Source organism: Elgaria multicarinata, chromosome 8, assembly GCF_023053635.1.
Source record: "Elgaria multicarinata webbii isolate HBS135686 ecotype San Diego chromosome 8, rElgMul1.1.pri, whole genome shotgun sequence".
In the NCBI taxonomy this organism is placed as follows: Eukaryota; Metazoa; Chordata; class Lepidosauria; order Squamata; family Anguidae; genus Elgaria; species Elgaria multicarinata.
In genome coordinates, this window is record NC_086178.1 from 56,674,311 (window position 1) to 56,702,007 (window position 27,697).

The 27,697-nt window shown below is 46.7% G+C and overlaps 1 protein-coding gene across 4 annotated transcripts in view; it reads left to right on the top strand.

The window, feature by feature from the left end:
* KCNIP2 (potassium voltage-gated channel interacting protein 2) overlaps window positions 1-27,697 on the top strand; it is a 128,505-nt gene that overhangs the window by 81,702 nt on the left and 19,106 nt on the right. The window contains exon 1 of one of the 4 annotated variants that reach the window (XM_063132544.1): window positions 13,171-13,476. The exons of the other annotated variants lie outside the window; for them this stretch is intronic. Within the exon in view, the coding sequence (XP_062988614.1) occupies window positions 13,374-13,476 (103 nt within the window). The 5' untranslated portion in view covers window positions 13,171-13,373. Of the gene's footprint in view, window positions 1-13,170; window positions 13,477-27,697 lie in introns of those variants that run through there. 4 annotated transcript variants of the gene reach the window in all.

The window sequence follows — 27,697 nt, forward strand, 5'->3', positions numbered from 1 at the left end:
GAGGTATATTTATGTACCTTGCCTTTAATATGGGGTGAGGTGGTGGTAGCAATCTTGAATGGGACGCCCAGTGTGAAAGTTTAAAATAATTGCTGCACTGAAATCTTTGTGAGAGTCAACAGTTGGTATGAAAAGTGAGCTACTCCTGTGAAAAAGTTCCTTTCTTTAGGGGTGTTTTGTATTGCCACCTTACTTTCTTGCAGCTTTGATATGTTGCTGATATAATGCCATTGCCTGAATTCTTCCTTCCTGTGTGATCTCAGTTAATCAGGGATCACATATTGCACATGATGTCATGGCACTACATAGCCTATGGAAACAGATGTCACTGAGAGCAAACATCCCCTCCTGTTGCCCACACTCTGAACGGGGGCAACAGGAGAGGGGAGAAAAGACAACATGTCCCCATTGCTAGTCAATCAGCTGAGTGAGGCTCCCTGTCTTGCCATGCTGCAGTGGTGGGTTCATTGTTCACCTACACTATACAGCAAGATTTTTGCCCTGATCCAGCTCTAGTTGAGCATGGGTATGAATACACATTCAGAGAAGCACCAGGTCTGCGGAGGGGGCATCACCCTGGTTGCTCTCATAATGAGGACATGCTTCTCTTCTCTCCAGTTCCTGTTCCCATGCAAACAATTTCATAACTTGTACATTTTATAGGGGTAAAAATGTTTGTGAAATCCTTTTCACACTTAGCACTTTATATCCAAGTAAGTAAGGGGATATAAAGTCCCTATTTATTGGAAATCGGTGGGTTCTTGGATCTGAAGCAGAGCAGGGTGCCGTTTCAGCACCCTGGATAGTTACCCTGGATCGTTCCTTTGCTATGGTAGAAAGTCCCATTGTTTTAGGAGTCATCGGCCCTGTTTGGATGTGATATCAGCGTCTGACAGCAAATCGTGTGTTAGTTAATTAATTGATTAATTAATAGCTTGTTTGGGGGTTAACTTGGGGTTGTTTAACACATGGACAACTCGAAGTGCCCCTGTTCAGATGTCACGGAAACAACCCTCAAATGCCGCATTGCCGTTAAAGCAAACAGGAAGTGGCTTGCGTGCGACTCAAGCACAGTGGCCATCTCTGCAATTCCTTGGTTTATTAACCCACAATTTGCTGCAGGATGTCGCCATTACATCCAAAAAGGGCTGTAGTTTATGGTAAGGAGAGGAGCAGCACACAGGATCTACAGCCAAATGCTGAGCATTGGTTCATTTGAGTTTAAATGTTTAACTCTTCTTAATCCCAGTCAATCCAGTATCTTCCTTTGAAGCATCATTTCCCTGCACAGTTTTGTAATTAATATGCTACGGATTGGGGAGTGGAAAGAGTGATCCAATTTAGGGGTCAGCCACATTCAGAAACAGGGATTGGCTGAACTGTAAATCTTTTAAACATTATCTTCCCTAAAGTCCCAGAGTTTGTTTTCTTCATGGCAAGATAACTTGCTAGATCAAAGAGCAATTAATAATACTTGTGAATTAGATAGAGGAGCTGGTACAGTGGCACAGCAGGTTAATATGTCTTCAGGACTGGCAACTCTGCCCATAGGACTGTTGAGAGAAGAGAACTGGGAGAGAGGGCTGCTCTACCATCCACAGCAGCCTGCTGCTCATGCAACTGCCCCCCACCTCCCAGCTACCTTCTCTGGTGTCCGCCGGATGCTGATTGCAGAGTGGAGACACTTGCCAAAGTTCTCGCCAGCCAATTAGCAGAAGAGTGCTGTCTCCGAGCCTGTTGAGACCTTGAGGCATCGCAGAGATGTAAGCTGCCCTGCTACAAGGTGGTGGGCCCCTTTGGTCTGCCCCTTCGGGATGCCACGAGGGTGAGGGTGACTTACTTTTCCTTCCTCTTCCCTGGGCTGTCAGCTCGCTGCTTATTTAACCATCACCTGGGTTGTGTGAGTAGCGTTTCCCTGAGTGAGAGCAGGGATCTCTTGGGAATAGTTATAGGTACACCTTGTCGCTTACCCTCCCTGAGTGAGTGACAGAGGTTGGGGGCTTCACACATTAAAGCTGCATCATCTGCCCAGGGTGAGAGACTGTGGTAGTTGAAGCAGGGGTTTCCCCTGGGTGAGAGCCAGGCGGAGAAGTGTGGCCACACTCCAGGTGGAAGCAGAATGAGCAGGTACTAAGGGAAGGAGATTGTACAGAAATAAGCACTTTATTGCCTGGTTGGTAGTAGCCTGATGTCCATTTGTGACCAGTGGCTGGTTATTATAAGTGAGAATTGTGATGGTGTTGTTTTGTATAGTTGAGAGTGGGTTTGAATGGTGAACGTTGTGAGTGCATTGGTGGGGTAGGTAAGGATGTTCTTGGGAAACCCTGATGCAGGGACACATGGAAGGGGTGCCACTATTCCAGTGATTTGGGGCAAAAGGAGATATGGCAGGAGAAAGGGGTTGGGACATCAGTGTAGAACAGGTTACAGGTGTCTACACACTTCCCCTTCTACCCCCCTCCTCTAGCTCTCATGTACCTGGTAGCTCATCCACTGAGCCCTCCTTCCTTGTGGTGCTGCTTTTTAATGCCAGGTCACTCTACAATAAAGAGTGCTCTTATTCATGATTAAACATGGATGAGAGCGCTGACCTGGCATGCATTACTGAGACTTGGGTGGGGGAGCTGGGTGGGGTTAATCTGACTCAGCTCTGCCCACCTAGGTACTCAGTGCAGCACCAACATAGATTGGAAGGCCAAGGTGGGGGTGGAGTCGCTGTGTTTCATAGATCTTCCATCTCTATCACCAGGAAACCACGCTGCCTTGGAGCAGGCCTTGAGAGGTTGCACCTGGTGTTGGGCCATAGAAACAGATTGGGGATGCTACTGGTGTACCGCCCACCCTGCTGTCCAGCATCCTCCCTGACTGAGCTGGCGGAGGTGGTCTTGAGTGCGGTGTTGGAGGAACCCAGGATGGTGGTTCCGGGCTAACTTCAACTTTCACACTGAGGCTATTTCTGGAGCTCCAGGCCTCCATGACAACTATAAGGCCATCTCAGTTTGTCATCAGCCCAACACATGATGCAGGGCAGACCCTTGATTTGGTCCCCCCCCCCAAGCTGTGAGATGGGTAGTCTGAAGATGGGGGTGGGGGTTCCAAGTGGTCTGGAGGAGGCCTATGCCTCCCTTTTCATGCCTGCAGAGTGCATTAAGACATATCTCAAAGGCTCTTTCCTTTTAAAAAAACAACAACCTCACAAAGTTTTATCTGCCAGAAGCTCAAGAAAAGTCCTGTTTAGTAATCCTAACATTTTTGGTACTGGCTATCACTCTGTAACCTGTACAAGGTAGCGTTCTATTCAGCTGGATGAAGGAGAGAAAATTCCATTTAATTTCATGTCATTTGGCATGGGCAAGATCTTGGCTGAAGCCAGAGATTCTAAGGATGTGATAACAAGGAATGCTGAATTCTGAAACCCCCTCTAGCATTTACTTCTGTTTTTGGTTGTTGAGATAGTATTCAGCCACCAGAGGGTGAAACAGAGCTGCATTTTAGTATAGTGAATCTTTCCTAAGGTCAAATGATGCTGTTGTATATCCTACAGGCACAGCCCAAGCTGTTTCCTTGCTTATTTCTTGAAGCCAAGCACATATTGGCCACTCCATGAATGTGTTGGAGAGAGAGAGAGAGAGAGAGAGAGAGAGAGGGTGGTGGTGGTGGTGTTCTGGAGGAATAGTTAAATGTGATTGTCATTACTCTCCCACCCCTGCACTAAAGCCCCTATTCTAACCTCTGTAAGTCTGGATTGCTGATTATGCAGTATGAAAGTATCTGTGTATGTTTGTGTTATCTCTACCCTTGTGCTTTGAACATTTGTTACCTTCCTATTTATTATTTGCCGTATAGTAATCTTTCCATACATAATTCTGAAATAGCACACTAACCAACCAATGTCACAACAACAAAGCTTTGGTGTATAAGGCCTCATTGCCTCTCACCTCTTGTTGTGCTTGGCAAGTGATCTTGTTTAGGTATTCAGGGGTGGCTGTAGGGTGACCTTCATTGAAAGAACTGGGCATGTTTAGCTTGGAGAAGAGAAGATTGAGGGGAGACCTGATAGCACTCTTCAAATACTTGAAAGGTTGTCACACAGAGGAGGGCCAGGATCACTTCTTGATCATCTCAGAGTGCAGGACATGGAATAATGGCCTCAAGATATACAAAGCCAGATTCCAGCTGGACATCAGGAAAAACATCCTGATGTTTTAGGATGCTTTTAGACCAATACGACAATGGAACAATTAGCTAGGGAGGTTGTGGGCTGTTCCACACTAGAGGCATTCAAAGAGGCAGCTGGACAACTATCTGTCAGGTATGCTTTAAGGTGGATTCCTGCATTGAGCAAGGGGTTGGACTCAATGGTCTTATAGGCCCATTCCAACTCTGCTATTCTATGATTCTACTCTAGCTCTTTAAGCAATCAGTCACTTATTGACCTGGTTTTCATAACATGACAATCCACGATGGTTTGTTTGTTTCAGAGTGGCTTTTTATTTTTTATTTTTTATTTTTATTGTGAATATCAACAAAACAGAACAAAAAAAATAATGAAAACAAAAAAATACATTATATGTACAGGAATATCCTCATTTTTCATCAGATATACCATTATTATTATTTTTTAAAAGGGAGAGATTTGTGTTAGCTTCCAAGAAACTGGTAGGTAGTTTAGAAGGACATGCACATCCTTCCATATTAAAGATTGTTTCAATACAAAGTTTATCCTTATTATGACCTCTTCCCCAAAAGTGGGCAACTACTGGGCATTGCCAAAACATGCGAATTAAAGAAGCATTACATGCATTACATCTCCAGCAGTTGTGTAAGTTAGACAGACTTTTATTGCAAAAGCATTGTGGAGTTCAATAAACCTGAAACATTTTTTTTTTTTTTGCTGAATGAAACATATCCCAAGACCCATAGATGCTTCAGATATAGATGCTAAGGCAACAATCCATTGATTAGGCAACATGGGACACTCCAATTCTCTATTCCAATCCTGTCTTAAACCATGGGTATCATATTTATTTACTACTACTAAATATTTATATATATGTGTGTGTGTGTTGTGGGTTGACGTGTCAGTTCAGCTGCTATAAATGTTTCTAACAATAATGGAGGCTCTGAAGCTGTAAAAGCAGCCAGACTGAACCTAGATTCCAGCAAGTGTTGCAATTGCACGTATTACCATTCAGCTGTAGTAGATAAATTATAGTTAGCACATAAATCAGAAAATGACAAAAACTCATCATCTGGACCTATTAACTGATCCAAAGTAAAGATCATCTTATCCACCCATGTCCTTCACAAGATGGTTTTGTTTCCAATTCTTAAATCTGGATTTTCCCATAAAGTCAATTTTGTGTGAGAGAATGGATCAAACTGTAAGGGATGTGATACTATATGCCATACCTCTCTAGCAGGTGTGAGAAGAGAGACTGGCTCTGGTGCTGTGTAGGATAATAAATCTTTTATGGTATTGTCAAGAAATAAGATTTTTATTTTAAAAGTTCAAAAGCTCAATGTTTTGGATGCCAATTTCCTTCGTCAGGAACAAATGTTAACACTTTTTCTGTGGAGCATCTTCATCTTCAAAGATATTCAAGGTGAGGAAAACCCCCAGAAGAATGTATGAAATGAAGCATTAAGTTCTTGAAAGTATTTGCCATTGAGAATTCGAGATAAAATATTCATCTCCGTGTGTTGACTTTACCCCACAAGCTCAACTTTAACAGCACCATCACCAATCAACTTATTCAAATTAATTTTAAGCACTTGAGATATCTCTCTGGGAATAAGTATTCCCAGATAAGTAATAAAATAAAGGCACCATTGAAATTGACCATTAGCCAACAAGCTAGGAGATACGCTGTCTCGGCATCAAACCCACAGTGGTTGGTTCGTTTCAGAGTGGCTTGTCGTGACGTCTGAACCTGGCATGGTGGCTTCACCATGGTTTCTTAACTATGCAAAAGCCACCTGGAGAACCCATGGCTTATTGCTGGGGTGTTCAAAGTTGTTTGTTTTAGTGTGGCTTGTCATGATGCGTGAACCCTGCATGATGGCTTATGCTGAAAGGCTCCAGGGTCATTTGGCAAAAGAAGTAGAAAACCTGACCATTCCACTTGCTGCCCTATGATCTTACTAGTTGTATGTCATTAGTTAATGCATATCTGCGCAAATCTCCCCCAAAGTGAAAAAGAGGGGAAGTGCAAATCCCCCTCCAAATCCACATTTTCAAAACTTTAGCCTATGGCAGGGGGAAATTCCTGCTTTTGGTCTCTGGGTTCTGCCCCCCTCCCCAAATAAATTTGTGTACAATTCCAGAAATTAAAAAAAATAAATGCCTGACAATTCACAAAATAAGGATGGAATGGATTTAACTTTTTAAAAAGTTGTGCCACAAAGGACAGTGGGATACATGTTGGGAGCAGGCAAGAGGACCAAAGGGGAAACAAACCATAGCAATCCAAGGAGATCAATTGACAGCAGCAGTGTGGGTGACAATGGATTAACCAAGCCACCATGGTTTATTTTCAGGGTGGCTTATTGTGATGTGCAAGGTCACGCATTCTCACACAACATACCTTGAGATGCTGAGTTTGCATCCAGCTATGCCATATAGCCAGTAGAGGTCACTCTGGTGTATGCCTGCCTGTCACTGATTTTGCTGTCTGTCTGCTCCTCTCAAGAAGGAGCCCACACTGGATATTGACAGCAGAAATAGAGTGGTTGCGGAATAGAGCATGAAGAAGCAGCTTGTTGGTGCTTAGGTCTTGGCTCCTGCATGCAGCAATCAATTTCCATCAATTTCCATGTCAAGGAAACAATGATGCTAGAGTATATGAGAAGGACAGGTTGTTAAGGTGTCTGCCAAGAAATGCAGGAGGAGGTATTTCCCCAGCCAAGAGGTGCCCAGTCTTAGAGATAAAGTCTGAATCCCCTAGGTCTGTGGTCCATTGCTATATGCTACTTTCCAGATCACCCTCCTCCATGACTCCCTTCTTCGCCTCAGTCCCATCAGACGTCCTTTCTCTTCTTAGATTTCTAGACTAACTTCAAGGTGAATTGTCCTTCCTTTCACTACCTGGGTTTCAGGTGAATCGATGGTGCGCTGCTGTGGGATTGAGGGGACTCTGTGGGGAATATGCAGATAGGCAAGCAAGATAGGGTGTAAATTGGGATTGAGGAATATTGTCCCAAGCCTAGAGCTGACCCTATCATTGGGCAAAGTGAGGCGCATGTCACAAGCGGCAGATGCTAGGAGGTGGCAACATGGTGTTGGTGGACACTAAGCTAGCCTGCTGCCTTCAGGTGAGGTGAAGGATATTATGCCATTGCCAGTATGGAACAAAGAGCTCCCACCTCCTTCTGGCTCAATACTGTCTTAGGCATCTGTGGTTGCCAGAACTACTGCTGATAGATCAACTCTCTTGCTCCACTCCTGGACTAATATCCAGTGTTAATTGTAACTAACTTAGTCCTACTGTAAGTAGGACTAACATTAGATACTATCCTTGGCTGAGTCTTGGCTGCCAGCTAATTCATCCTCATGTGTTTGTGACCAGTGTCACTGTGTTGGCTTTTAGTGACTTTGCCCTTATCCTTTTGGTGGTGGCCCATTCTGGTGCTGCACCTTGACGATCACCATACCTAGAGCTTTCTGCTGCCCTTTGAACATTGGCCACAGTTGGAACAGGCCAAGCGTTGGCATAGGGTATCAGATGCACAATAAGGTGGCAACTTATGCATTGGCCAAAATAGGGCAAAAGAAGGCACAGATATGTATAAAATTGCTATGCACTAATTTATATGTAGAGATGCTTATTTAGAAATGATGTGAATAGTTTAAATAGAGATACATACATCTCACCATAGTGGAGAAGACTGTGACCAGGTGACCAGCATGCTTGCTGCTTCGTCAGCTCTCTTGGTGCTGCTAACTGTGTGAGTGGGCAACTTCAAGGCCCCTGCTCTCCCTTCTTATGGTTCTTTATCTTTAAGTAAATAGAGGGGCTTCAAGTAGAGGGGCTTCAAACAGAGGACTTCGTCTGTAAAAGAGGACACATGACCACCCTAATGCACAGTGAAACCAAGAACAGATTGACCTGAGGGATTTTCTCTCTGTTTGTGCCAAATTGGCCTGGATCTTACTCAGAGTTGGTGAGCTAAAGCATGGTTCTATTTCAGAGTTGGACTAGTTTGCCTTTTGGTAGATTCCACCCTCTGTGAGTTTGTGTTCTACGTAATGGAGCTGCTACCTAGCTAAAGAATATGCAAGATGAGAGCACCCCATTCTTCAGTCAGCATGAGCTGCAGTAAAGTCTGGGTTTGGCTTTGCAATGGAAGGCGATAGTTTCTGCCTTCACAAGCGCAAGCTGAAGATCACTGGTTGTAGTGCTCCTATCCTTTAGAACCGTAGAAGGTCTTCCATCAATAAAAGAAGCAATCAGCAAGGGGGCAATGTTTTAACTTCTGACCAAGGAGGGATGGTTTTTAGTGCCGGTGTTGACTGCATATTTGATCTGGGGCCTCAGCAGAGAAAGATTCCCCAACTCCTCCCATACACATGAACTTTAAGGAGGAGCCAGAATTTAGTTGTGTCTTGAGGTTGCCTTGTGGGGAGTCTAGAGCATGTGTCTGTGGGTACAATCTAGGACAGAGGAGTGTCAACATGGCTGAGAGGATCTTCTTCCCTGTTTCATCCTTTTGCCTCAGATTGCATGGGGAGATGCCTGCACTTAGAAGGCCCAGTAGAGGTCCAGGGGGTCAGAGCGGAAATTACTGGGCCTGTCTCCCCAAGTCCTCCTTTGTGCTGAAATTCCTGTAGTTCACAGTTGCAGGAATTGTTGTGGGCCTGTTGGCATTGCCAGCTCTCATAATCCAACGGTACTTCCTATTGACCTAGCTAACAGCTCAGAGCCATAGGAAATATCCATTACGTGCATTTTGTTTTCCGTTAGGAAGGCCTGCCCTGGTTGGGCGTTGTGCCTCAGTTCCCTTCCTTTCCTCTCCCCAGGCCAGGCCTCCTTCCTCCGTAGAACAGTTTCTCATAACACTCTGCCCATGCATCAAAATGGTTGTATGGTCCCCAGCCAGGTGAAATGGTTTTCAACGTTACTCAGCCCTACTCACATTCTTCAGCAGTGTGCAGGGAAGTGGCTGGAAAGGATGTATGTCTCTGCTATATGCAGGTAATCAGGGGCAAGTCCAAGGTGAGAGGACTGGCTGAAGCTGGCCTGTTTTGATCGACAGATCTACCTGGGGGACTTGCTCTGAGTGCCTCAGATGTGCACCTGGCCATTCATTCATTACAAAGATGCACATCTTTGACTGTCTTCTAGATGCTTCCCAACACACCTGTTGAGTAGAAAAAGGGAAGTTGAGAAGCAGCTTCACACTTGTGTGAGTGTGACTCTCCCATATAAAAAACACTTCTACACACAAATGAGGACATCTTCCTCCTCTTCCCCTGCTCAGACACTGTATTCTAGAAGGCAGAGTGATTTTAGTCCTGATTTTAGAATATGCAGCTGTTTGCCAAAGGTCCCATGAATGTCCCAAACATCTGTTCCATTGTCGCTGCTTGCCCAGTGTCATAAAACCCTTTGGTACCACATGTCTTGGTGAGCCCCGCTGCTCCCCGGTGCAATATGAGCAAGCTTCCACTTGGTTTTAACTGTTTTGTTCTTATATGGTTTTATGAACTTTGCCCTATTGAAATAGAACCACGTGTCACTTAATGGTAAGCTGCTTTTGGGGGGGGGGGGACTCCAGTCTTGAAATCTGGCTAAGAAATGCATTAAAATTCAGCCTTCCCCAACCAGGTGCCTCCAGATGTGTTGGACTGCAACTCCCATATTTTCCAGCCAGGATGGCCATGGGAGCTCGTTCTCTACAGAGAGTTGGGGCCCCAAACCCCAGGGCTGACTAGCTCAGTCCTTCACTCTGGAATTGCATCATTCTTCAAGCCCAATTACAGTGAATCAAAGGAGGTTTTATTGTAAATGCCATTACAAAGGGTAAGGAGAAAGCAAGCTGCTTGTTAAACCAAGGAAATGTGCCTTCTGCCATTCTAGACTGGACACCCGGTTAGAGATTCAAAGTCCCTCTGGGGGTTTTCACAGCTTTCAGCACTTGTTTAGCACTCAGCTTCCCAGCAAAAAGGTTTGTGGCCAGCAAAAGTTTAGTTTTATAGTTGCTCAAGCTCCAAGTTTGCTCCTCCTGCCAATGCCCTACTCCAGCCTTCCCCAACATGATGCCCTTCAGACTACAACTCCCATCAACCCCGACCAGTGGCCATGCAAGCTAGGGCTGGTGGGGAATTGTAGTCCAAAACATCTGGAGGCACCAGGTTTAGGAAAGCTGCCGTACTTGGCCTCATTCCATGGGGAATCTCTGCTAAACTACTTTGTCCATTCTGCCCTTCATAACAGATGCTGGGGCCAGATCTACACCAAGCAGGATATAGCACTATGAAAGTGGTATGAAAGTGGTATATGGAGGCAGGATCTACACTACTGCTTTATAGTGGTATTGAAGTGCACTGACAACTGTTGGGGCCCATGACACATGCCGTATACCACTTTCATACAACTTCCGTAGTGGTATATCCTGCTTGGTGTAGATGTTTCATGGGCCCCAACGGTTGTCAGTGAACTTCAGTACCTCTATAAAGCAGTAGTGTAGATCGTGCTCCAGTTATCAATCCTGCTTAGTGAATGGCAACTGTAATTATTTCACAAACTTTTGAGCCTTAATATAATTAGCACAATCTGTATATTTTGCATTTCATTCCCCTCTAACCTCACCACTTACATTTCTTTCTCCCTGCACTCTTGGGTAAACAAAGCTGCCAACTCAGAATAACGTTCCACGCAACTGATGAAGTGGATTCCAGTTGCTGAAAGCTTTTGCCATAATATATGTGTCCAGCTTTAAGGTACCGCAAGACCTTTTGTTGTTCTCAGGCAGACAGAATGAAGCAGACAATGAGAAAGACGAGCTTACTCCAGACTTACTGCAGAGCTGGGGTCTCCTGCAACTCTTAGGGTTGGATCCAAATGTGGTCATCCTTCGAGAAGCCCCATTGAAATCAATGGAACTTAAGTTAGTTATGACTGACTTAATTCCTATTGAATTAAATGGGTCTACTCTAAAGTGTTGGTAGCTGGTGGCTGAGCAGAGCAATGTAAAGGCATAAAAACCCAAGAGATTGTGTGGGTTAGTCTATTCATGCTTGTGATGCAGAAGGAGTGGTCAGGGCGACCCTTGCCCTCTCTCTGCAGGGCACAGTTGGGGCTTTTGTCTTGAGTTTCCTCTATCTGAAGAGCAGGCGCCAGTGCCAGGCGGGCAGCCTCCCTTGGGCTCTGCTTGTCTGAGTAATACGCAGAGCCTGGGCAGGGCCTCCCCCCCCCCCGACTGCTGCTGGCACGGGGCCCTGGCATTTTCCTTGACTCTGGTGCATGAGCAGTTTGCCCAGCCAGAATTGACCACACAGCTCCCCAAAAAACTATTAAAACCCTGGTACTCCTGGGTACATGAAGGTGCATCATATAGACTATTTTAGTGACTGTTGCTAAGGGAGAACTAGACCAGTGGTGCAGGGGCAGTTAGCAGCTGGGGCTGAAGGACTTCAGGGCACAGTCTGGGAATCACCTAGAATTGGTGTAAGTTTTACACTGGATTCTGGACTTCCCATTCTCCAGGTTTCTCCCTCGTGATCTAGGGTTATGGATGGGTTTAAATGCCAGACAGGTCTTTTTAAGGCCAATCAGGATGGCAGTAGGAAAACCTTGGAATTCCCACACTTAGCAACACCTTTGCTAGCCCCAATCATTTTGGCTGACTCTGGATTTTGTATAATGCAATAGAAATAGTAAATAGATGTACCTGGGAAGTAAACAATTAAGGGATCTTCCAGGTGTAGGCACCATGGCTTTGTGGCCACACTGACTGATACTGTTGTAGCCTTTGTCAATCCCCTTTTCCCACACTGAAGAAACAACTGCTTTCTGAATCTGAGTGTACACTGTTTTATTTCCTAATCTCTGGATTGAGACTTGGATGTCAATTTACAAGTAGCAGCTGAAGCAACATCAGTAAACATACCTGCCTGCTGCCAATTGCAAAGCAGGCTGCTGCCTCCTCTGGCAATATCACACACAGGGCCTATTCAGACAACATGCTAATCCATGGTTAAGCTGCTAACCCTTTTGGTTAGTGAATGTGTTAAAACCATGGTTACGTAGCCACCATGGTTAGGAATGGTTAACATGCATGCTAAGCCATAATGTTTAGCTCAACATGCTTAACCACGATGGCTTAGCATGTCATCTGAACAGGGTCACACACACACACACACACACACACACACACACACACACACACACACACCCCAGTTCTCCCCTTGGAATCTGCAATGGGGCTTTCTTGGGGAAGAAATCCGGAAGGCTTGGGGTACTGCTTTGGGTGGCAGTTCCTTCTGAAGTCAGGTCATGGTGGGTTTTATCATTACCCTCTTGATCTTGAGTAATCAGGAAATTGGAGCTGAATCTGGGCAGATTGGAGATGGGGGCTAGCAATACTCAGTTGGGTGTTCCGGTGGGTGGGCTGATGGATCCTGAGGCTGGGCTGAGAGTTGGCACAGTATTTGGGTGCTGAGTGTATGTTGCCCTCCAGACATTGAGCTCAGTTGTTTCCTCTGCCCATCCTGAGAGATGAGCAAGGGCAGCACACAGAGATACAGGTGTCTTCCCACAGCCATGTTGGGGCTCGACAGGCTGAGCTGTCCCACAAAGGTTTCTCCATATTGCCCCCTCCCATCTGCACCAAACCTTCCAGAGCAGGAGCCAAGATCCTCTTAACTCTCCCATCTCCTTAGCAACTGCATTAAGCAAATCGATTGAGTTGGTGTCATTCGGATGGGATGGGAGGGCAGGGCTCCTTCTGCACACATCTCTCCCCCACCCTTGCGTTCCTCCCTTCGTGCCGCCGCTGCCGCCACGCTCCCTCTCCCCTTCTCACTTTCATCTCTGCAAGGCAGGCAAGCGCAGCTCAGACTCCACTGCCTTAGACCTCATAACAATAAACTCTCTGTCCTGCCCGGAGATCACTTTCTCCCTTTTGCAGGCACAATTCCTGTGCCCTTTAAGTACTTTTTGTGTGGGTGGGTGTGTCAAGGCAGGGGTGCCCCAGTACTGATTCCAATGGAGGGCGCTCTTCCACGGCAGGGCTGAAGGCAGCAGCACAGTTCGAGGGGACACGAGAAGCCACGGGGCATGTGGGTGATCCTGGCTGGACTGGGGTGAGTGAGGAGCCAGGACAGCAAGTAGGGGTGGGGTGTGGGCTTGATGCCATGAATCCCCCTCACCATGAACCTGGAAGGCCTGGAGATGATCGCCGTGTTGGTGGTACTAGTCCTCTTCGTCAAGGTGCTGGAGCAGTTCGGGCTCTTTGAACCAGTCTCCTTGGAAGGTAATGCACAGGGGAATTGGGGGGGTGGGGAGGAAAGTGGTTTCTCATTCATCTGTACCTCCATGGCTGGTTGCAGGGTCTGTCTTGATGAGTTAAATCTATCACTCTTGGTAGGATAGTGAGCAGTTAATTTCAGTTGAACAGTGGAGACCCTTGCAGCGTCGCTGCCACAATCCAGAAGGCTTCATTATTCTCTCTTTGATATCCCCTCTATAGTAATGGTAGTTTGATGGATGTTAAATGGCAAGGAGATGTGTGGTAGAAGCACACTCCATTTGGAGGGGATGGAGTCAAAGAGGTATGTTGTCCTGCCTAAATCCAGGCAGCAAGCAGCAAAGCCTCTCCTGGACGAGAGAAGAGGACGTGCAAAAGTATTTTCACTCTGTGCAAAGTTCCAAATCAGATAGGCGAGGCTTCCAGGGGCAGAACCCCAAAGCAGGGCAGCTCCTGCAAACCAGCACTGAACCCAGTGGCACCTGCTGTCAAGGTAAGGACTTCTTAAAGAGGCAGGGACCCATTTGACTTTCTGCAGCCTGAAGACCTGTGCAAAATGGGCATGAGGGTGGGGGCATTTAAGGCTTGCGCTCACTTCCTGTGTGCAAAATGTTTCAGGGGTGTGTGCTGGAGGTGTTGGGCTGTTAATCCACCATGGTGTGTATAAATAGGAGAAGAGGATGATGAGGGTGGCGTTAGTGGGTTTAAGGGCCACACTCTGCCTGGGTCATTGTGTAGTTAGAGGCAGCAGTTGCATATTGTTGGCAACAAACTAATACGGCACAGTAGCACTGATGGACTGGAGGGCATGCTCTGTCTTTGTATTAGTGAGAAGCGCGCATGCATTGAGGAGCCTTGTTTATGTTCATTGCTCAGGGTGCTGGACTCTGTGCAAATGTCCTTCTGCTTCGGGATGTCTGTCCCCCACTCCCCCTTCCATAGAAGGAGCAGGGTGGAGACTTTTCTGGACAGAATTTATGGGGAGGTCCTGGATTGACTTTCATTGCAAGTTGAGGGCGGTCTGGAATCAGATGGATCCATCGGCCATATCTAGGATAGGGATAATCTTCAGAGCAGGTGAATAATAGCTGATCTGCCTTCATGTCGTTCTGTTCCTGCCTGTTTTCTCCACTGAGGGTCGGACAGTTGTTTGAGATGGTTTGCCAGTGGGGCTCAGAGCATGACCCATAATCCTTAAATTCAACCTATAAGAAGCAATTCGGTCCCAAGAAACTGAGGCAGGTAAATATGGAAAGCAAGCTACCTTAGGTTCTGCTTGGGCAAGGATGCCCTGCGGACAGTCTGACCCCTGGTGTCCTTGGCCTTCTTCTGATGCCCAACCCGTGGTAGCTGGTTGCTTCCTGGACTGTTTGTTTTGTATCAGCGTTTGAGAAGGTTCTCTTTCCAGGCCCTGGGTGCTCTTAAAGGGTTTTCTTTTTTCCCCTCACACACTCCTTCATCCATGGGACGCTGCGTTTCCTCTCGGCCTCTTGCACCTTGAGCACACAGTTGGTTCTTTGTGAGTGCAAATAAGGGATGACTTTCCCTGTTGGGCAAGTTTAGGTGCCATGAAAGCAGATGACATGCTTTGCTGGGGCTCCGGTGTTCTGCCTTTCATGTCTCCTCTGTTCCTGCCTGCTTTCTCCACTGAGACTGGGGCTTAGTTCTGCCCTCTTCATTGTCCTGCTTTATCTCTTTGAGCAGACATCCTGGCCAGAGATCTGTAGCAGTTCTACTTGTTGCTGCTCGAGATTCAGACTTCCCAGAGATTTGTTTGCGGGAGGAGAGCTTCAAGTGGCCTTGTGGATGTTTTAGTTTGAGGGAAGCAGTGTTGCTGGGGAGTGGACTGTGTCAGAGTTTGGCTTTATTCAGGATTTGCCACCTGAGTGGCTGCAGTTGTTAAATGTGTCTCTATGCTGCAGAAGTAGGCAACCTGGTACTCTCCAGACAGTGAATTTGGACTACAACTCCCATAAACCCTGACCATTGGCTATGATGTCTAGGGCTGATGGGAGCTGTAGTCTCAAACATCTGGAGGGCACTAGGTTACCTATCCTTGGCAGACAGCATGCACATGCAAAATAGAGTCTGCTGAAAGCAAACGTAGCATCTCTAGCGTTACAAGTCACCCTGCTCTTCTGATGGACGTATTTTACTCTGTAGTAAAGCAGGAGAGGAAAACTCCATTTGTGGTAAAACTCCATTTGTGGATGGGAATAGAAATTCCCTTACTACCTACCATCATCCACATATCTATGCCACAATACTATTTCACTCTGTTCACTTGCTTCCTGTGCATAGACAGATTGTGAACAATGGCTGTAAATAGTTTGCAGAGCAAAGAGGTGATGACTGATGATAATAACAAAGAATCCATTCATGGCCTAAAACTAATATTAATACTTTACAAGTAGGCTAGGGGGAACAGGTCACAAAAAAGAGAATGACAAGTTCAAGACCACAGAGAACAGTTTAGGCATCAAACAACACCAGACCAATAATCAGATTATTGTTAAAATTTAAAAAGCACTTCATTTTTTACAAAATACAAACTTTGCACGAATATTACTCATTAAAGTATTTTAAATGCATGTTCTAAATGCATCGCTCCTTCACTCTTGTTTTTCCAGTAAATTACAAAAGATTGGCTAGTTTCTAAAAGGGTATTAGAAGAGTGTCTTCCTTCTTGAATATGAATATAATTAGTTAATTTTATCATTTTCCCATTCTTCCATATTTTCTGATCTCCACTGCTACACAAATCATATACAACAGAGTTAGCCAAAAGGTAGATTAGAATCTAGTGGTAAGTCTGTGGTAGATCTACTGGTCGATCTCTGGGTGATTTGCAGTAAATCAACACAAGCTTTTGACTCTCAATTGTTTAACAATAGCAACAGGTAAAAGGCTCACTCATAACACCCCAATTAGGCTGCCCTAACAAAGAAGGTTTGCAGGGAAATGCATATTCTTTAGGATTCTCAGCATAGCCACAGACAGCTGCTCTTAGCTGCCAGTTCTCTCTTCCTTTTTCTTTTTGCTTCTACCTGACTTGACCTCTTTGAAGGACAGGCTCTGTCTTATGGATTAATTGACAAGCATTGGAGAACTAATTTGCCTGAGGTATTGCACAGTGAATGTGTTATCTCAATGTGGCAGACTAAGGGTGAAAAATAAAGGCAACCTTTGTTCATTGTACTGCTAAGACATGATATTTGCTTGTAGATCCCACATTAATTCTCCTTCTTGGCTGCTTCGATCACGAGGAGGGAAAGATGCTCTCCTCAGCACCCCAAGACAATAAGAGCACCAGTAGGGAGCATCACTGTATTATAGGTGCTACCTGATGGAGGACTCCTACCGCTACCATCAAAAGACATTGTGCAGCTATTCTCATCCCCTGTTATGATACAAGGACTAGTCCAGATTCCCACAACCTGGCACCCTCCAGAAATCATGGCCTGCAACTATCATCAGCCCCAGCCAGCATGCCCAGTAATCAGGGGTGATGGGAGTTGTAGTCCAACACCTGATGGGCACCAAGTTGGGGAAGAGTAAACTAGACCATCCTTGTCAAGTTCAGAATTCAAGACTGCAACGTGTCACAAGCTGAGAGAAGTTGCATTGCAGGAAGGAGCCTGCAAAGCAAAAGGGTTCAAATGTGTAGCACGGGGAAGGCAAAAACACACAACTCAAGGGAGGATGACAAAAGCAAAAGAACAAGGTCATGATGAACTGTGCCCACCTAGAGGAAAATTTATCCCCAGTCCCCAAAATGTTGATCCATCAGACCCTGAATGTGAACAAAGTTGCTCCACTGAAAGACTGTGAGTTGTGACTCAGCAGCACTATCAGTATCATGTTTGTTTCTAGACAGGTGAATGTGAAGCCTGCCACAGCTATTCAGTCTTTGGGGACTTAATTGGCTAGGATATCTTGCCCTGCTCAGGAGTGAAATCGTTGTGATGGGAAGGGAGCCTTGGAAGAAAGCTTAGGAGTTCCTATGTCCAGTCCTCTCTGCCCTGAGAGCTTCTCCAAAATGGAAGTTGGTCCTTCGGTTCAACAGCCCTGGCTTACGTGTACCCCTTCTTCTCCCCACCCCACTTCCCAGCCAGCAAGGGCATTGCCAGGGACTGCTGAGAAAACATGAGCACGGATCCGTCCCGCCATCCCCAAGCTGATGGTCCTGTCCCTGGCATGCCAAAGAGCCTCCACCTCCCTCCGTGTGTTATTTCTGACCACAAGAGTGTTCCCTGCTGCATCGGACCAGCTGGTGAAACGAAATCCCCTAATGGCTTGGAGACATTAATGGATACGGCCCTGCTCTCAGCCCCACCGCAATCAATCCTCTTCATCGCTGTGCGGCTAGGCCAAGGAGCAGGCTGGCCTTTTCTGGCTGCTACCCAGCACAACGGAAGGGTAAGGTGGGTGGCAGATGCTGAATCACGAGATGGTGGTGCAGCAGGGATAAATGGCGCTGGCCTGAGAAAGGTCTGTCCCAACTTGTTGCCCTGCCCCAGACTCCTGTGGAAGACCAGTAGATGTAGTGGAACAAGGGCGTTGCAGGGCCTAGGTCTACAGGGCCCTGGCTCTGAGTCTATTTCCCTTGGCCTTGGGCCTATTCCCCAGATCCCTAAGTGTACATTGGTGCTAATGGAAGCTTAATTGCCATGCATGAGGCAATTTTCAAGGGGTGTGTGTGTTTGCACCTGGGGAAAATTAACCCCCCCTTTTTTGTGCACTCTTGCCCCCTAAAATCCCCCCTTCACATAGCACTTAAGTTTTTTTGGGGGAACCTTCCATTGATACCAATGGAAACATCGGGCCCTGAATCTTTTAAGTAGGGCTGTGCACAGCCCCCCCCCCCGACTCACCCGATTCGACTCAGGGTGCTTTGGGGGGAGTGCCCACCTTGCCTCAGCACCAAAGCCAAAGTGAGAATCAGGCCCCCATGAAGCGACTAAGCCTTGCAGGTTCCTGGGTGCCGGCTGCACAGCTGGCACCCAGGAAAGCCATGCGTAAGGCCAACTGAGAGTCCATTTTATTATTATTTATTTTATTTTATTGCATTTGTATACCGCCCCATAGCCAAAGCTCTCTGGGCAGTTCATATGGGACTCCCAACTCCCCATTCCCTGCTTGCATCCACCTTGCCCTTCCTTCTGAGCCCCATTGCCCCCCTTCCCCCTCCGCCCCCAACCCAGAGCCACTGCTGCCGGGACTTACCTGTAAATTGTGTTCTCCTCCCAGAGAGCTGAACTGCAATTTAAAGTTAAGATCATGGTGGCTCTGTTTTTTCACTATGTCTCTGGCTGCAAACTACAGCAGCCATAAAGAGGAATGGGCTTTTACTGCCACTGCAGTTGTGTCCATAGATATAGTAAAACCAGAGAGCTGCTTTGACCTTAATTTTATTTATTTATTTATTGCATTTTTATACTGCCCAATAGCTGAAGCTCCCTGGGCGGTTCACAAAAATTAAATCATGGCTTGGCTCTTTGGAAGGAGGATGCAATTTACAGGTAAGTCTCGGTGGTGGCAGCAGCAGCGACAGGAGATGGTAACTGGGGTGGGGGAGGGAGATGAGTCCAGTGAGTCCAATAGACTCATGGCCAGCCTTGCGCCAGCTTTCCCAGGCAGGCAGGGAAGGGGAGTGGCCTTTGGTTCGACCTCGGGGCACCTCAGCCCAACCCGGTACCAACTTGGATCCAGGCCGAGGCAGGCTGAATCAGCCCATCTCACCTCGGTTTCAGGGATTTGGCCCGAGGTGGTGCACAGCCCTACTTTATCTCCACCAAGCCTATGGTGGCTTAAATGTCAGGGCATTTTATGCCAGAGTGAAGCAGTTGCCCCAAGCAGCAGATGCTGGAGGACAGGGGAGCAGCAGCAGCATTGCCTGTTCCCCCTGAGCCCAACTCTATTCCTACCAGCATGAAATGGAATAGTGAGTGAGCAGTGGTGAGGTGTCAGAGGACAGAGCTGTGTGCCTGCTACATGGCTTGCCCGCCCCCCCCCCTTAGCTAGCCTGTTGCCCTCAGGTGCAGGGGAGGACACAGTCCTGTCGCCAATGTTGAAGTAAGATTCAATTGCCAGTCTGGTTGGCTTCTGCCCTTGGAGAGGAGGCTGGGTGCCATCTTATCCTTTGCCTCAGGCAGAGAGAAATAGCAATATTGGCAATGCCAGAGTGTGGTGCAAAAGAGGGAGCCGGGGCATGCTTTGATGTTGGGGATAAAGAAGGACTAGGGCAAATTTGTCGAAGGGAAACCTGGCTCCTCATTAGGGAAACATCTTGGCTCATGAGAACTGCTGAAAAGCTACATGAGCTCTCAGCAGCCTGGCTGCAGGAAGCTAATCGCATAGAAATGGCAACTTTATTCAAATACCAATAAAAGCTTTATTAATGGATACAAAGCTTTTGTGACTCACAGATTCAAGCCTACTGAATCTTCTTCTTTTTCATCTTTAATTGTGGAAGAGTGCAAATAAAAGATTTTGTGGGGATTTTCCCCATTCCAACAGCAGCTTAACAAGTTAAATCCCCTTGTATGGGGTCTGAGTGTTGGTTGTTCCCTCTTGAGTTCAAGCTGTTGGCCTGTGATCCATATGAAGAGCCCCCCTTTCTGTTTCTCTCGTGAACTCTGGCTGAAAGGGAGGGTTGTTCCGCAGTCAGTGGAGCAATGAACTGGGAGGGAGCTGCGTCTCCTGTTTCCTTGCCTATCTGCCACTCAACTGCAGCAGAGTGCTGTGCCCTCTTCTCTTTTGCTGTCCATCCCCACTACCAATGCCTTCTGAGGGAGCATAGGCAGAAGCATAATTCCCTGAAGTTTAGGGGCTGCTGGGCTGCTGTTGTAACCCAAGTAGCAATTAGCTCTGCCTTAATTTAGGCCTTAGCTAGACGGGGCTTTATCTCAGGGTGAATCCCAGGATCGTCCCTGTGTGTCCACATGACACACAGGGGATCCCGGAATCAGGGAGGGATCATCTCTCCTTTGCCCTGGGATAGATCCCTCCACTTTGGGCCTGGTTTTTCCATGGTCTCAGGCTGACCCTAGACCACGGACCACGGGTTGACCAGGCTCCGTGCGATTCCTCGTGCGGAGCCGGGAGCTGCGCGTGGGGTGCAGCTCTCCTCAGGAGCACTGGGCCCATCGGGGGTAGGGTGGGGAGAGCGGGGAAATTAATTTAATTTAAAAAAAACAATGACCTTTTGGCGCTCCTGCTGCTTTAAAAACAAAAACGGCAGGCGCGCGCCTCTCCTCCTGAGGTCATCGTGCCTCACATGTAAACGGAGGAGGGAACTGAGATCTTCCCTCCTCTGTCCTGGATTAAAAGGTAGGTCTAGCTAAGGCCATAGGCAGGGCTTTGTGTATGCCACAATGCTATGACCACATCATACACAAGCAGAAACTGCTGCTGGGCACACAATTCATCCTCACTAAAGAATGTTCAAACTATCGGACAGTGGCACTTATTTCACATGCCAGTAAGGTAATGCTCAAGATCCTTCAAGGTAGACTCCAGCAATTCATGGAGCGAGAATTGCCAGATGTACAAGCTGGGTTTAGAAAAGGCAGAGGAACTAGAGACCAAATTGCCAATATCAGCTGGATAATGGAGAAAGCCAGGGAGTTCCAGAAAAACATCTATTTCTGTTTTATTGACTATTCTAAAGCCTTTGACTGTGTGGATCATAACAAACTGTGGCAAGTTCTTGGTGGTATGGGGATACCAAGTCATCTTGTCTGCCTCCTGAGGAATCCGTATAACGAACAAGTAGCAACGGTAAGAACAGACCACGGAACAACGGACTGGTTTAAGATTGGGAAAGGAGTACAGCAGGGTTGCATACTCTCACCTTACCTATTCAACTTGTATGCAGAACACATCATGCGATGTGCTGGGCTTGATGAATCCAAGGCTGGAGTTAAAATCGCAGGAAGAAACATTAACAATCTCAAATATGCAGATGACACCACTTTGATGACTGAAAGCGAGGAGGAGCTGAGGAGCCTTATGACGAAGGTGAAAGAAGAAAGTGCAAAAGCTGGGTTGCAGTTAAACCTCAAAAAAACCAAGATTATGGCAACCAGCTTGATTGATAACTGGCAAATAGAGGGAGAAAACGTGGAGGCAATGACAGACTTCGTATTTCTGGGCGCAAAGATTACTGCAGACGCTGATTGCAGCCAGGAAATCAGAAGACGTTTACTTCTTGGGAGGAGAGCAATGACTAATCTTGACAAAATAGTTAAGAGCAGAGACACCACACTGACAACAAAGGTCCACATAGTTAAAGCAATGGTATTCCCCGTAGTAACCTATGTCTGCGAGAGCTGGACCATAAGGAAAGTGGAGCGAAGGAAGATAGATGCTTTTGAACTGTGGTGTTGGAGGAAAATTCTGAGAGTGCCTTGGACTGCAAGAAGATCAAACCAGTCCATACTCCAGGAAATAAAGCCAGACTGCTCACTTGAGGGAATGGTATTAAAGGCAAAACTGAAGTACTTTGGCCACATAATGAGAAGACAGGATACCCTGGAGAAGAGGCTGATGCTAGGGAAAGTGGAAGGCAAAGGAAGAGGGGCTGACCAAGGGCAAGATGGATGGATGATATTCTGGAGGTGACAGACTTGACCTTGGGGGAGCTAGGGGTGGCAACGGCCGACAGAAAGCTCTGTTGTGGGCTGGTCCATGAAGTCACAAAGAGTCGGAAGCGACTGAATGAATAAACAACAAAGAACCCATGCTTTTGTTAAAAATTCAAGTTTCTAGTCCTTATGGCTGCAAAAATGTGATCATAAGAATTGTTCACTGGATTAGACCGGACGTTCAACTCAACTTATTCTCCCTCTGTTAGTGTCCAAGCAGACTCCCCTTGTTATGATGGAAATAGAAATTCCCTTCCCTTTCACCCCACTTGCTGTTAACCAATTTTAAATATGGGGGTTCTTTCATTGGATACCAAATACTAATAGTGTTAATTCTCCAAGTGTTGGTCTTTCTACAGACAAGGCAACACTATCCATGCACATGTGGGGATATTAGGCAGCTTAAGGGAACCCCAAAGTTTGCAGAAGTACCAAAAATCTTTTAAAATAATAAAAAAAATCCCCTTAGGAAGGAAACTGCCCTGCCCTGCTCCCCAGCCTAATGAGGACAGAGCAATCTCAGGGGGCAAGGGGTGCTGACTGAAGGTGGGCTAGCCTCCATCATGAACTTTACATATTTTGGCTTTGTGTTTAGCATACTTCACAATGCACATATTTCACACCGTTCATCTGATAAACATAGTACTAGGAGATGCAGCTGATGTTGATTACATAGGTATTGGAGGCAAGAAAGCTGAGGAAGTGATGGGCCCTATTCTTGTGATTGAAAATCACAGGAGCATAAGAAAACCCATGTTGGATCAGATCAAGGGTTCATCTAGTCCAGCCTTCCTCAACCTGGGGCGCTCCAGATGTGTTGGACTGCAACTCGCAGAATGCCCCAGCCTGGCTGGGGCATTCTGCGAGTTGTAGTCCAACACATCTGGAGCGCCCCAGGTTGAGGACGGCTGATCTAGTCCAACATTCCAGTTCGCACAGTGGCCAACCAGCTGCCTCTGGGAAACCCACAAGTAGGATGTGAGTGCAGCACCACCCTACCATCAAAGCTCCCCAGCAACTGGTGTACATAGGCATACTACCTCTGATACTGGAGTTAGCATATGGCTATCAGGACTAGTAGCCATTGATAGCCTTCTCCTCCAAGGTAAAGAGTAAATCTCATTACTTTAGATGCACAAAAGAAATATTCAAAAGAGGTGTTGTGTAATGCCTAGGAATTGAGTGACAGCTCGGAGCTACAAAGATCCCAGTTCAAATCTCACTTCTATCATGCAGCCTCCCCCCTCCCCCTCCTAGGCTCAACCATCCTTTCCCATTTACAATATGGGAATAATAACATTGGCATAGATTTACATGGCAGTACTACAACAGATAATGTACATACAGTGGCCTGAATGCTCTTGTAGTGCTACATAAATGCCATGTATTATTTGTTTAAAATATTTTGCTGCCCAGGGTGGGGGGCGGGGAGTACAAAGTCCTCTCAAGGCAACTCACAAGATAAAAACAATATGAAAGTAAACATCAGAGTTAATGAAAGCCAGTGACAGTAGACACTCCACCTGCAAAATACTAAAATCCAGAAAAAGCCATTGCAGTCAATACTATCAGTAGCCCAATTAAAAATGCAACTGAAGATGAGTCTGTGGAAAATAAGTGAGTCTTGTGGGCTTTCCCGAAGACCTGTAGCGATGGGGCTTGAGGAGTTTATTCCAGAGAACTTCGTTAACATTACAAAAGTATGTGCAAAAGTGCTGCTTTTCTAGGCCTTTTGAACCATTTCCACACCCCTGGTTGCTGGACTGTGCTGTTCTCAGGTCTTCTTGTCAGTTTTGGCAACTGCTCAAGTTTGGCACCGCTCCCCACCTCCATGTAGCCCCTGACAGAGTACCCCTGAGGGAATGTGGCCCTCAGCAGGAAAAAGACCCCCTATGATGGCCAGGTGTCCTCTTTTACAGCAGACAGTCCTGTATTTGAAGCCCTCCTCTATTTGAAGGGCTATCCTGTCCAAGTCCGATTTAAAGATAAAGAACCCTAAGAAGGGAGAGCAGAGGCCTTGAAGTGGGCTGTCAGCAGCACCTGGACAGCAGACTGAGGAAGACACACAGGTCACCTGGTCACAGTCTTCTACACTATAGCGAGATGTACTGTCTTCCTATTTAAATTATAGTAATGATTTCTAAATTTGTGTCTACACATATCAATTAGCACATGCAAATCATGTCCTCTCTTGTGCTCTATTTTTGGTTATGCATTTCCTCTTTTGTGGCAATTCATTAGTGGCCTCCCTACTCCTGCAGTAGTTTCCCCAAATATGTTCTGAGGAACCTTGGGATTCCTCCATGAGAAGATAAGTTTCCTGATAAGTTTTACCTGCATTAGTGATCTTCCCCTGCACTGCATAGCTACAGGGAGAGTGTTGGGTGGTCTAAGTTACACTTTCTGTTCATGCTTTATAGCAATGAGGCCAAGCAGGCCTAGCTAATGAGCCATGTGAAGAACCTGTGAACCCTGGAAGATTCCTCAGAATCTTCTGCTTTGCACTGTAGTTCTTTGGCAGACATGAAGAGGTTCCTCCTCAGCAGATGAGTCAATGTAGAAAGGGTTCCCTGTAGGAAGGAGGAACCCGGGTCCAGGCAAGGCCAAGTGATTGAAAGAGAAACAGGAAGTGCCTCAGGAAATGCACATGAGGAGGTGATGCATTGTGTCAACATTTCTCTTTGGCCAGGGATTTAAAGAAGTGGCAGAAGTATAAAATTGGTTGGTTGGTCTGTCATTCAAAAGGCATTGTGTATGTATAATGGTTCTGAAGGTTTTCTTCTGCATTTCATCCATATCACTCTGTGCTGTACTATGCAATCAAAGAACATTGAGTTGCAACCTTTATGACCACCAGGGTTTCATAATGTGGGGTTTCCACCATTTGCTAGGGAAGTTAACATGAATGTACTTCTTGGCGCTGGGAGTTGGGAAGAGTGAAAAGGGTGCTCTCTCTATATCAGAATCCCCCAATCTGGGGTTGTATTCAGGGGTATTGTTCCACCAGTGGAAGGGAGACTGTTGGCAACACTAATCTCCCCTCCTCCTTGCAGCCCCCTGCACACCCTTTAAATCTGTTCCGGAGGGCTGAGGAGAGGATGGAGAAGTCCTGTTGCACAAACAAGACTTCCATTCCTGCAAAATTGGCTCCAAGCCCTGGTGCCCTCCCAATGTGCTGAACAAACCCCCATCATTCCCAGCTAAGGATGGGATTTGCAGTCCAACACATCTGGGGGGCACCAGGTTGAGGAAGGCTGATGTAGATCAAGGTGTCAGTATCCAGAATGGGGGCACAAAGTAATGTGGGAAATTGGCAGGTTGCCCCATATATTTTAAGCACAATTGTTGCCTTGCTCCTGCTGATATCTCACATTACTTGAGAGTCTACAAGTGTCCTAGATCCTGCAGAGATGTTGTCCCCTGCTACTAGTTCACATGATACAACAACCCATCATGTGTTAATTTACCCATGAGGAGCTCTGGCAGGTACTGGTCTTTATATCATGAATATGCAAGCCCCAGCCAGTGGTTTCTGGGGGTTGTCATGCCATCTAAACCCAGTCAGCAGGAGTTATTTGATTGTTAAGCAACCCTTGCATAACCCTAAAACAGACTGTGGGTTATTTGAGGGTTGGTTAGCCTTCAAATAAACCCCCATCACCTGGGTTCTGACAACATGACAAGCCATGGCAACCCCTGGCCAGGGTTTGCATATTCCTAATGGCAGACAGCACACCACTAATTAACTCAGTGGGCTGTTGTGTCATCTGAACCAGGTCAGTGTAGTTTTTGTAACTGCTATTTATATCACCCCATGCCAGTAACTCCCTCTCTTAAAACCTTGGCATACTCATGGCCTTGCAAGGTGGAATGCTGTGTCCCCAGTAGCTTGGAGGGGCGGTGCCATCTGCTTGGAAGCATTGTTCCATCACCACAGGCGTGCTACGCCAGAGACTAATGGCGTTGGAGAGTCATCCTTGAAACCCACAGGTCCTTTAGGGCACCATCTTTGCTGCTGTCCACAAAGCCACAAATCTGCTGACTCATTGGTGGCCCAAAGGCTGCTGCTCTTCTGAGCAGTTCAAACTGGGTGGGTGGGGGCTACAGAGAGGATGAAAAAGCTGGCTTTATCGATTATGGCTCCTGAAGTGCTGGCATCAATAATTCAGAAGAACTATTGGCAGGAAATGGAGGCTTCAGTGTGTGTGTGTGTGTGTGTGCGTGTGTGTTGCTGGTGTGGGGGATGTGACAGTCTTGGGGAGGGGAGAGGGAGGAGATAAGGGAAAAGCTTGGGCCAGGGACACATTCACACATTCTCAAGTCTGAGATGGATTCTAGGCAAGATTGAAATCAACAAGCTGATTACCCATACTGGGCTGGCTGGCTGGCTGGGCTCAGTCATGGATCCTGAGTGCCAGCCGTGGGATGGGAATGTGAATTAGTGGGGTGAGAGGCAAAATCTGATCAGTGACCCAAACCCCCAAAGATATAAATCATCCATTTGCTAGAGTAAGCAAACAAATAGGCAGTCCATGGCCCTTCTGGCATAAGATAGTTTGCCTACTTAGGGCCTCTGTGTCCCCCTTAAACATGGTAGGAATGTAGTGTATTCCCTATTGCTGCTCAGGTTGGTTAGCCTTCCACCTGGGTTCTGACAACATGACAAGCCAGGGCAACCCCTGGCCGGGGTTTGCATATTCCTAATGGCAGACAGCACACCACTAATTAACTCACAGTGGGCTGTTGTGTCATCATAGTGTATTCCCTATTGCTGCTCAGATTGTTGGTCTATCTAGCTCAGTATTGTCTACACTGACTGGTAGCAGTTCTCCAGGGTTTCAGACAGAGGCCTTTTCCAGCCCTACCTGGAGATGCCAGGGATTGAACCTGGATTCTTCTACATGCAAAGCATGTGCTCTCTCATTTAGCTATGGCTACTCCTACATGAATAAAGATATGCACATTGGAAGCTCCTACAAATATAGAGCTTTGGGGAATGCCTTGGTGATTAGCTTCTTCTCATGGCTTCTCATGCTACTTCCAGTATCTGAGGCAGTAAGCCTGTGTGCAACAGCTGCTGGGGAACATGGGTGGGAGGGTGCTGTTGGACTATGTCCTGCTTTGTTGGCCACTGTGTGAACAGAGTGCTGGACTAGATGGACCCTTGGTCTGATCCAGCATGGCTCTTCTTTTGTTCTATCATAGTGTCTATTGTGAAATCATGGAGTGAAGCAGCCTTTCCCAACCAAACTGGCTGGAGAATTATTGGACTTGTAGCCCAATATGCCTGGGGGTTACCAGAGGGGGGAAGGCTGGGTTAGATGGTCTGGAAGTCCCATCTAGGCTTCTCCTCTTCTAAAGGAAGCCTGGGTGTGCAAGTTTGCCAGAAACAGCCCCCTTCAACTAATGTAATATGCCCGCCATTCCTCCTTGGTGCTTCCTGCAGGATATGTGTCGCAGCAAATTTTGCAAGAAGAGCTTATCATCTCTGAGATCTCTCCATCATGCTCACTCTAAAGGGAGGATTTTCATGACACTGATGGCATCAGGCCTATGGGCCCAGTGCTGAAGAACTCCTG